This window comes from Hermetia illucens, chromosome 5, assembly GCF_905115235.1.
Source record: "Hermetia illucens chromosome 5, iHerIll2.2.curated.20191125, whole genome shotgun sequence".
In the NCBI taxonomy this organism is placed as follows: domain Eukaryota; kingdom Metazoa; phylum Arthropoda; class Insecta; order Diptera; family Stratiomyidae; genus Hermetia; species Hermetia illucens.
In genome coordinates, this window is record NC_051853.1 from 58,712,126 (window position 1) to 58,723,196 (window position 11,071).

Below are 11,071 nucleotides of genomic sequence, written 5' to 3' on the forward strand. Positions count from 1 at the left end.
GGCTATATTTTGGAAACAAAGAGAATAGTTTAAGATAATCAGTTTTGAATTGGCTTGGGTTAGACTTTCAACTTTAATTCAAATGTTTTTAGATTTTGTAAATGGCAAGGAAATTTAAATTAATAAATATCGAAATATATTTCATCACTTTCAGATAAACTCACCACGATGGTATTATTTCAGCTTTGTTCACATAAAGAATAAATGCTGGTAATTTGTATAAAATATCCTAAGTAACCACTTATACTGAGCCGTTGGCAAACCAGGACAAGATATTCTATAGTTTTCCAAAACTTTTCTTCCCGTTTATCTAAGCGCCGCGTTTTGAGCTTACTGCACTTAACAAAAAACACTACCACCAAATAGAAAGTCATTTGTAGAAATGATATAAAATTCCAATTATCTTTTTATCAGACCATCATCGAAAGCATTGACCTATTAAAGATTTTCAATTTACTGCCCGATTTCTTTTGAATGAGGAGTGGCTATGTTTTATATGTGATCGTCTGGAACTTGAACCACATATTCCTCAGATATTAAATGTAGGGACTCATCGTTACAAAGTCTTATTTATTTCAATTATCTTATTGGTATATTCTCCGACTTAGAGATAATTCCTTCTAATACCTGACGCTCCTATATTGCGCTGGTAATTGTAGGCTTTTTAGATTTTCTGTTAATCCAATTTTAACCCTCTGTATTGGTTTTCTGTTTGAATTTCCGAAATGTTCTTAGAATGTTATCATCTTTATGACGTAGAGTAACATCCTGGAAGGGCGTGTGTGGGATGTTTCATGTTATTTAACCTACGAATATGACGATATAGGTAATGGATGAAGTTGGTTTATGATGATAATTGTATGCATTGGTTTTAAAATGTTATTGGCGAATAGATTAGATAGTCTGGATGTTTTGCGTAGGCTTTGAAAAAACAAAAGCTTTATTGAACACCTTGTTTTGTATGGCAGCCAGTCTATTTCTTTCGAAGGCAAGTACGAGGTGATGTTGAAACTTAACCTATGGTGGTATATCATTGCTTCGAAGTTGCAGCAATTGTTTAAATTAAACGCTTGTAAATAATAAGTATGAACATTTTTAACTTAATTTAAGATTTCATTTCTGTTTTAAGATACAATTTTATTATAGGGGACAATACTGTCACCGTTTGTGTCATCTGGGAAGCGTAGTCACTACTAATAGGTGGATCTGCCTTATAATCGATTTAACGATACTTTACTGAAAATGATGAATGGCATTTAAGATGCTTAAATATTCGACGCCAATATTATAATTTCGATTGACTTTATTAATTTATTTTTATACTTTTTCAGTTCGTATTTTGTACTTCCTTATTGCTATGGTGGAAGGCGATGGGGTTTCGTTTTGATTACTTACAACTGGCTTACCGTTTAGTGAAATCTATGTGGAGTTTTCTCTTTTAGATCTCATGTGTTTATGACGGATCTATACGCTTGACAAACCTCAGGTAGCTGTTGCCAATTCAAAGGTGTGGATAGAGTGTTTGTCTTGGTTTGTGTAGTTTTGAAAGCGCTTGCAGCCTGCTCAGAAAACTACTATCAACAACTAATGCACCCGTAAACATGTGGATGACGATATTTGGTTTCAAAATGATGCTCAATGTTTGTGCAAGTTTTGAGTTTGCTGCAAGTGGCAATCGTGTGGAGCCGGCATTAGAATAAAGAAAGTTAAGTGGGTTTCAATTGTAAAAAGTAGTCATTTTCTCCGTTGTCAACTATAAGGGCCAAGCGCACTTAGCTTGACGTAAAACGTTTTATTCTACTAAGGAACTAAAGTTTTGAAGTACATGAATATTTTTTTTTTCTTAAAAAAAGGGGGGAACCGTAGTTCAAAACCCAGGCTAGTAGGCTCATTGTGTTAACCCCTTTAGACAATCACAAACATCCATGACTATAGACGCCCCAATCATCTCGGCCATGAATGTAACACCGTTTTCTGTAGGCTGTGTTTTATTCAATTTGAAACTTTTTCATAAGCGTTAGAGAAGTGTGAACGTCTTGTTAAAAACATTAACTTCCTTCTGGGATTCCTATATTTGGTACAAATCTAATTATTTAGGACCTTGAATCAGAAGGTTACACGGTACAAAAATCAAGGTATTGTCTCAGAAATTCGCCAAATAAAATCAGATATTCTGGAATTATTTTAAAGATCAGGAGTCAAATGATAGAACTGGGTGCTTGGAAAATGTATACCGTCGGCATAAGCTGATACTAACTAAATCAATACCCTTCTTCTTTAGCATTTGTCTCGTTCAGAAGCGGGGTATTCTCATTTTGATCGGTTTTCGCCATTTTGCTGGGCCTTAGACCTGATCTGCTTGGAAAAGTGAGGCTCTCAGATCACTATCACTGAATGCGCCAATTGAGAATGCTATTCGCAACCAGATGAAAGATCTCTGTATTGAAGATATGGCGCTACAAGCATGTTTGTTGTAGATTTTCAACTATTCCATTATTCAAAGTTGTTATTTTTTCTGCCTATCGTAAGGGGCTTATATTTTCGTAAAATTGAGAGTAACTCAGCAAATGCAAGATAGAGAGTAGATTATTCAGTTTAAAATGGCGGACACATGCGGCAGATTTCTGGGAGAATACTGAAGAACTGAATTGTGTTCAGCTGGTTGGGTTAGTTTGGCAATGAGTAAACTAGACGAATATGTGTGATTGTAGTGTAGTGCTGAGATTAGAGAAAGAGACAAATACCGGATCTCTCTTTGTGACAGGTCCCGCGACAGACCGATCAAGAAAATGCATCCAATGTCGTTAAAAATAAAATTATCGTGTTGAGAGATGTTAAGCTTTGGAGAAACGCTAGGACCCACCTCAGTCAACACGGCAGGACTGGCCCGGGTCCTGCCGAGAAGTGGGCAAGGATTCTTGACGCATGGACGTCAAGACGCAAGTAAATTAGTTCGGGCAAAACAAATACGTGTCTGCATGCCAAATGTTGGCACCTTCATTGGAAAGACCGAGGAACTGGCAGCCCTTCAAAAAAGGCACACTGATATTGGCTCTCTACAGGAAACTCGTAGTTCGATTGTGTGGTGCCAAAAACTGCGACATAGAAGCTATAAACTTCTCTATATTGGTAGTCCACACTTTTAATATGGTGATGGCATTGCTATCTCTGAACGTTTCCGTAATGCCATTAAAGAGGTCGAACGATTTGATGCCCGGTTGAAGAAGCTCACCATTAGGTATATATAAGCTGGTCGCACTATTCATTTCTTCATCGCAAGAGCACCACAGACAGGTCGACATGATTCCGACAAGAATGGTTTCTAGCAACTTTTCGACACAAAGACCTGAACCGTGTCTGTCGATGACGTCAATGGTCAGACGGCAATTGATGCCATGAAGGAAGAGGATTTGGAGCATGCAATGAGGGTTGCGAGAGTATAATTGATTTTGTGAACACTCACGACCTCGCAATTGTCAATACATGCAGTAGATTGCTGTTTTGCGAATCACGCTATCGATAAAACAAGGTGAAGCACTCACTGTCCCGCCTCGAGTTAAATGGAGACGATTTCGTGTGAAGAGAGAGGAATTGATCTTACTTACGCCTTTGTCAACCATTGCGAATGTCAAACAATCGTGTAAACATACCAAAAACGTTTCCCACAAAGTGATCTATGCAACTAACGGGATTGCCAGTCTGGTAGCAAAGCAAGTCATTTCTCTTACTCAAGCGATTCATAAGGAAGATCTTCACGATATACTGAACAACTGGGATGGCGAGAGAGGTCTGTATCGACTCGGCAAAAGCCGACACCAACGCACATATGATATTGGATACGTCTGTTGCATTAATAACAAGAATGGTACTTTGCTTACCGGTCGACGAGCCACAACCACCGACTTTCGGTGGAATTCCATCTGTCAGTGCCACTGAGGAGGGAGCAGTCAAACAAATGAAATCGGGGAAACCAACTGGAACTAACGACATCGCCGCTTCTTCAATGGGATTATCGAGGAGGGTAGAACATAATCTGACAAGAAAACATGTTCGTTCTAATATGAAACAAGTCAGGAAACCGGAACCTGAGCGCTTCAGGTATGAAAGGTTTTGTGTGTTTCTTTTATTTCCATTAGTACTTAGTACCTAATTTTGCAGAGAAGCGACAACTTTGACCTATTATAACTTTATTAGTAATAGTGCGATTTCTAACCCTGAACCAACCCTGGTTTCTTGACAACTGCGGAGCTCTTAACGCAGTACACGCTAGACAATTACTCACGGGCAACTAAAATGTTACCTTGGACCAGTGGCTTAAAACGCTATGACCACACCCGAAATGAAGGCATTCGCGATCGATGTGGGGTTGCAATGGAGTGGGCGAGTGGGGGCAGCTGACATGCTGTACTTGACTTAAAGGTGAAGGTAATAACATATATTGGCAGACTAGAGTATATTCTTTACAAAGAATTTGCTACGAATATCATAAATTGCTTGAGTAAATATTTCGTCGCATACGTTGTTGCTACTATAACTTTTCCCATGATTTGACAGACTTTGGTAACATTACAGTGCTAAAGTTGTGTTATATAATAGCATAGTCAGTACGTGTGAAAATTGGATTTTCGGAAAATTCTTATAGTAGAAAATTGGGATGCAGATTCGCCCTTTTAAGGATGCATTCACTATTTTAATTTTTTGAATTATGTGCACTGGAAGAACTAAACAAGTCAGATGATAAACTTGCCCTTGTACTTCATCCCCATGTATTCAAGGAAGGCGATCAAACCTGCGTTTGCAATGGGACTCGTCTGTAGTGGCTTCTGCCACGAAGCTCACCGGAGTTTATCTGGTACGTTAAGCCCCCTGGACCTTTATGTCCTTGCAGCTCGAATGTGGGTGTGAAATTACCAGATTTTACAATATTCGTTGCTCCATCGATGATGACAGTTGCTGTGCATGTTTGGCTGATCTTCCAACGTTCAATTTTTAGGATGACATATTCAATAATCTTCAGGATTTCAGCCCCATCCTTGCAGGCGATTTTGTTGGTTTAGTTTGGGGGAATAGCAAGTCACCCCTTTCCAAACCTGTGAAAACTCGCGGCGGTTGAAAAATCGCAGTGGCCACCTCACGCAGGTGAGGGAAGTGGAGTGGCTCGGGCCGACCCTCCTCTGCAACCTCCCTTGCACATCGGTGAGACGATTACCCCTTCTCGACGCGCCATAACCTTTCAATGGGACATGACTGCCAAAATTCTTCTTTCTGTGTATCTGATAATTATATAGTTATATAGTTATAGTTCAGCACTCAAATAAATATACACAAGAAATTCACAAAATTTTTTATATCTGAAGCGAGCTTCCGGTTTTCGACTTCTTTTGTAATTAATGGAAGACACGATGGAGTATGTCATAAAGGGCAAGGAAACAGAGGGGAAATAAATAAGGGAGAGTCAACAGCATGGGTGCCGTATGCTTCACAACGAAGTGCACAGGATATAGCTGAAAACCAGCTTTGTTTCTTGCTGGACATTAAGGGGTATTATTCTTCATTAGATTTGTCGGCATATATATTGTTGCGCTTAGATAAATTTCGAATGAAGATAATCACTGAGTTGTATCCTTTGAACTTGGTGATCACAGAATGGGATTCCATGGCGAATATCACTTCTGTTCAGCAGAAGATCCAAGATCACGGAGAGCACAAAAAAAATCCTTCTCGTCAGCCGTTGTTTTCTCGCTCGCATGACTTCTCAATTATCAATTTTGGTTGTAGGTTGTGCAACTTTGATTCAGAAACCTGAAGACCTGTAGATGCTCGATCTAAGGAGTCTGATCCAGTGGGATTTTGACCTTGGCTGCAGTTTTGAATCGCGCAACTCTATTGCCTACTGTTGCAGAGTTATAGCCTTTTTCGTGAACAGTATCAAAAAACTTGACCTGGTAAATAAAATCACAATTAGTAGACAGCGTTCTTTAATGAATGTCCTGTTGCATATTTAGCGGTTTCCTTCAGTGTGCTTGTCTGGTTTACTGTCGAGTCTTAAACAGCGCGCCAAACATAAAAGGAAAAATTGGCAAACGAGATGGATTTGCTGAACATTTATCCTCTAAATGAATTTTTCAAGGTTGCCATTCAACTCTTGGTAGGGTATAGCACGTCAACCATACCTATGCGTTCGCTGTTATCTGAAATGTCGTTCAGCTCGTCCCACGGCTTCCCAAGACGCCCGCACTCCTCCTCTACTGATCTGTGTCAAGTACATTTGGGGTGACCCACTCGTCGGTCATCTTGGCGGAGTGGATTTTACTGCATGGCGTAGCCATTAATGCAGTTGTCACCTCTCCTTAATGCCTGACACTTCCACCTTTTGATCACAGTGCGTACACAGTGTTAGGCCTGTGCGATGACCGAGTTCTTTGCTTTAGATAGTTTCAGGCCAGGGTACTCCCGATTTTTGATTTGATAAAATTAGATACGTGATAGTTAGCGCACTATACTCTTATATTATACTCGCGCACTATACTTTACTTATACTCTTATATTAAATTAAGTGAGCTAAGGGGCAAGATAAATAATATACTTAATATGTATAGTTGGGGGCTTCGTACAGTTAAATTGTTATTATCTGAAGAAATAGAGTCGAAAATTGATAATCACCAAGTCTGAGATGCGTTAGTTCTTACGGGAAATTTTATGTTGAATTCAGAAATGGTCTCAAGACTAGAGTTTGCCTGGACTCGAGAATGAGCAGTTTTGAATGTTGTACACCATCTAACTTCCTATATTGGCTTTATTTTTTTGAAAATACACCATCATTTAATAATTTAAAAATGTTGAGCAGCATACCCTGTTCAACATGCATTATTTGTGAAGGTTTTGATTCTGATCAAACAACGCATCAATACCACATTTTACAGGAATATGATGAGCACATGTTAGAATTGTCTGCCAAGGTTCAGCATTGAATTTCAACGGTTCACGGTGCGATGGTTATGGGGGTAGAACACCAACCTCCTGATCTTGCTGCTCTAAGTTCGAATCGCAATCGTCATGGGTGTCTGTGCTCGCCTTGTGTTTGTCTCGCTGCTGTGAGCTTATCAATCGCATAGTGTTAAGTGTGATCATAGTAAAACTGAAGTAGAGTCTGACTTCTATAATCCATCAAGTGGAAACAAGTCGAGTGAACAGGGTTGAGCATCCACTGTAGGTTCGGTATCCCAACTTATCATATATTCTCTTTCACCCGGCGCTTGAAAAAGTGATCCGCGATGCTGATGTAAATGCGAGAGGCACCATCCTCCTTCAAGTCTACCCAACTACTACCCTATGCCGACGATATTGATGTTATGGGAAGAATAACCCGAGATGCACAAACTGTCTTTACCTAGATCGAGCAGACGGCGCCAGATCTTGGGCTGCACATTAACGAAGGCAAGATGAAGTACATGGTAGCAACGTCAACGCCAAAGGACAAAGAAGCGACAACATCAAATCGCACTGGTTAAATAAGACCAATAAAGATAGGAGACTGCAACTTTGAGACCGTTGATATTTTCTCCTATCTAGGTCGAAAATTACAAACAGCTATGAAGATGAAATCAGCTTACGGTTGTTGGCAGCCAATAGAGCCTATTTCAACTTACAAAAACTGTCTCGCTCAAAACGTCGTCCAGTTCCATGTATTCCGGGAGACTTGGGTTCTTACTAAGAAGAATTAGGAACTCTTGTAAGCGTTGGAGAGAACAATCTTCTGAAGAATTTTTGGCGATACCACGAACATCTGGTTGTGGATAAACTCCGTTTCAATGGATTGCGGTGGGCGGGTTATTCAATCCAGCCCGGAAAGTCTATAAGAAGAAGACGTACAGACTCTACCTCAGATGGGACAATGGCGCAGATATATTGAATTAGTGGACCAAGGCGTACAATGTCAATATCTGCAGTGGGGATTGATCATTTCTAACCTACTGCAGATAACACTAACCTAATATGAAGGCTTTCATATATTATCAGATTCCTCTTGAAAGCGAGAAGGTTTGAAAGAAAATATTTATTCAGCGTACTTTCGATAAAATCGTGAACCCTTCCAATTCCTTTGCTGAAACGCGAATATTAGAAATGCTTATCTCCGTCTGCTAAGTCAAATTTATCGACTTGACAAAGGTATTTAGAAAGATTTGAGAACATACAATGTACAAGATAATAGCCTTTCAAATTTGGATCCAAAAGGGGTATTTGAGCTAACTGCGGAAAGTGACTAACAAATTTAAACGTTCAAGCTGATGCAATGACAATTGCCAAATGGGAATTCGGCAAGGAGAAATAAATCTTTTGCATTGTTCAATATTCGTCCAAAAAATATAATATGCATGCTTCCTCAATTTCGAAGCTACTGATGAACGAACTCCATGATTTCGATCCTATTTAGGAACAAAATCGTGAGGTTTTTTTGTGTATAAATAGTGATTCTCATCTTAATGGCTGACTGTAGTCGTATTATTAGAATAAAATCGGTGATGAGTAGAATCTTTGCACTTGAAAGGAAAGTCAAAATTGCCTGACATATATTAACATTTTGGGTGCTTCACATACTTCTTAGGCACTTTCAGCAGGTGACTTTCCTTTAAATATATATACAGCAATCCGCCAATGAATGATTTACCTCTTTTTGGCACAAAACTTGATTTATGCGGGGGTTATGTAGTTACATACGTATATTCCAAGTGATAGCAATTCATTAAGTAGTATTAATTGGAAATTTGGTCGAATTGTATAATAACTGTTTAAATGTCGAGTTGTTTCTAATTTTCCAAAATTCCAAAATTTATAGTTAATGCCACTTGACATTTTTGGAGTACAATTCATATTGTGTTTATCAGTCCCTTGAAACTGATGTTGCTCACTGTTCGACGGTATGCACTGTTGTCCATAGTATTTCATTTATTATTACAATTGTGTTCCTATTTTTTCATTCGTCTGGGAATAAATTGAGTTTTATCTATCAATCAATCAAGCCAGAAATATTAATCGTTTTTAACTTTGAAGGTACATTTTCAAATAATCATTTCTATTTTGGGTGGTTTGCACACAGAACTCAAGAAAGAGTCATAACCGAAGCCTTATCCAAAATATGGGGTGTAATTTTGAAAGTTTCTCTCTCAAAATGGGAATGTCATTATCTATTATACTTCCTAGTGCACAGAAATTAGTAACTATCATAAAATGAATCAACCATTCACTCACTTTCCGATAATAAAAACTGAATTACAAGCCATTAAATTTGAATGTCTATTGTATTCTCACGAAATTGCACTTCTATTGTCTTCGAACCACACTGCTATGCGGGGATTTACCCGAAGGGGTATAGAAAAGTATCAAGTTTTTAATACCACACCATTCCCGAGAGCACTTCCAATAAATACTTCATGGATTGACACCAGTTCCTTATCTTTAATTCTGAGATTTAGGTAGCTAAATTTGTAATTATATTGGAAAATATGCAATAAATATTATTGATTACGCACATTTTTCGATTGATGTTTTAATCTAGCTTTTGATTACTTAAATTGTCTTTGGATGTGTGACGTTTTTCGCATTTTTTTGTGAGAAGACTCAACAGTCAACTATTTCCGGTGTTTTGTTTTCTTTTTTTGAAGGCTCAAAAGAGATATGTGTGAAGGACATTTATATTTTGTTATTGATATGAGTAAACATTTTGATATTTGAGGTAACGACACTTTCTAAAGTCAACCACTTACATGAGCTCCCTCAAATACTCTATGTGGCTTTTCGGCATTGTTTTTTTCGTTCAATTTTCAATTACCGCAAAACACTAATAAATTTTTATGCGCTACTTGTATCTTGTCAGAAATCGATTTAAGACTGATTTTACTATTTATCCAAAACTTGGATTTCTACAAAACTTAAATATGAGGAAAGCTTATTCTATTAGCATTTGAACATCTTACCTAAATGTTACGGTCGCCTTCCCCTTCCCCATGGTTTTCTTTTGGTAGAATTAACTCCCACTCCAAAATATTTCACCAACGTGTAGATCTGTCGAGCTTTAGCGATGATCTTTTTGCGAATAATATTTCCAATAGTGACGTTATTAATCTGGTTAACAACTTTAATGTTGATTCGATAATTATTCCATGATATTCTTAGGAAATATAAAAAGTCAATAATGCTTATTAGCACTTTCTGTGGAGTATGGAGAGAATTTAATGATAGAGGACTCACAGAATTGTAGATACTATACCTGATGAAAAATGATCCTTGTAGTTATGTTTGTATTAAGGCTCACCAATTGAACACAGATAAAGTTTTTTTTTGACAAAAAATTTAAAATAAAAGACTTAAAAATATATTAAATGGTACACATTACAAAATCTCAGATGCGAAAGTGTCCGCGGAGGCTGATTTCAGATGTATCGATTGAGAACTTATTAGAGTCAATGTCTCAATTTACGGCTTAATCACAAAGTTAAACACACTCATGGCCCGATTTCACTCTTCACTGCGATTGATATGTGCTTTACAGCGGTCTGACGTACGTACCCGCAAGCGTGGACGGTCTCAAACGCGACTAACAGAGTAAGGGTAGCGCTGCCATTTTTGCGTTTATCTTAATCGGTAGTTAAGTATATATAATCCCTGCGTTTTTTTTTTTATTTCATAATGCCAATTTCCTAACTTTTTAAAAAAGAAATCGCGGTTAAAGTCTTATCTGGTAGTTTTTGAAGAAGATTGGATAAGAGAACATGATATTTTTCTCGATAACAAAATATTTTATTAACCCTGATATCTGACAAGAGATAGCTGCGATTATCATTCATTTTAGTTCTTTTTCTGTTACTAGTCATGGTTAATTATGTACATCAAATTTAGTCACACTTTAGGGTTCAGATACACAATACTGTGTTGCTATATAGCCTAGAACTATTAAAACGTTTATTGTCGAGAATTTTTTTTTTAACTGACTGTAAGTATGCTGTTAGCAGTCGTATCCAATAAATCGAAAAGTCAGCAGTTTTAAATTAGTGCTTGTCGACAACTATTTATA

At 37.8% G+C, this 11,071-nt stretch overlaps 1 protein-coding gene across 5 annotated transcripts in view; it reads right to left on the reverse strand.

Moving 5' to 3' along the window:
- Positions 1-10,595, reverse strand: part of LOC119656813 (proton channel OtopLc) — a 62,013-nt gene extending 51,418 nt beyond the window's left edge. For 2 of the 5 annotated variants that reach the window (XM_038063442.1, XM_038063437.1), the window contains exons 1-2: positions 10,268-10,595; positions 9,975-10,209 (exon numbers count right to left, since the gene is read on the reverse strand). In XM_038063442.1, coding sequence (XP_037919370.1) covers positions 9,975-10,006 — 32 coding nt within the window. In that variant the 5' untranslated portion in view covers positions 10,007-10,209; positions 10,268-10,595. Of the gene's footprint in view, positions 1-9,249; positions 9,355-9,764; positions 9,888-9,974; positions 10,210-10,267 lie in introns of those variants that run through there. The other 3 variants (XM_038063438.1, XM_038063441.1, XM_038063443.1) reach the window with 3 other exon arrangements.
- Between the last annotated feature and the right edge of the window lie 476 nt (positions 10,596-11,071).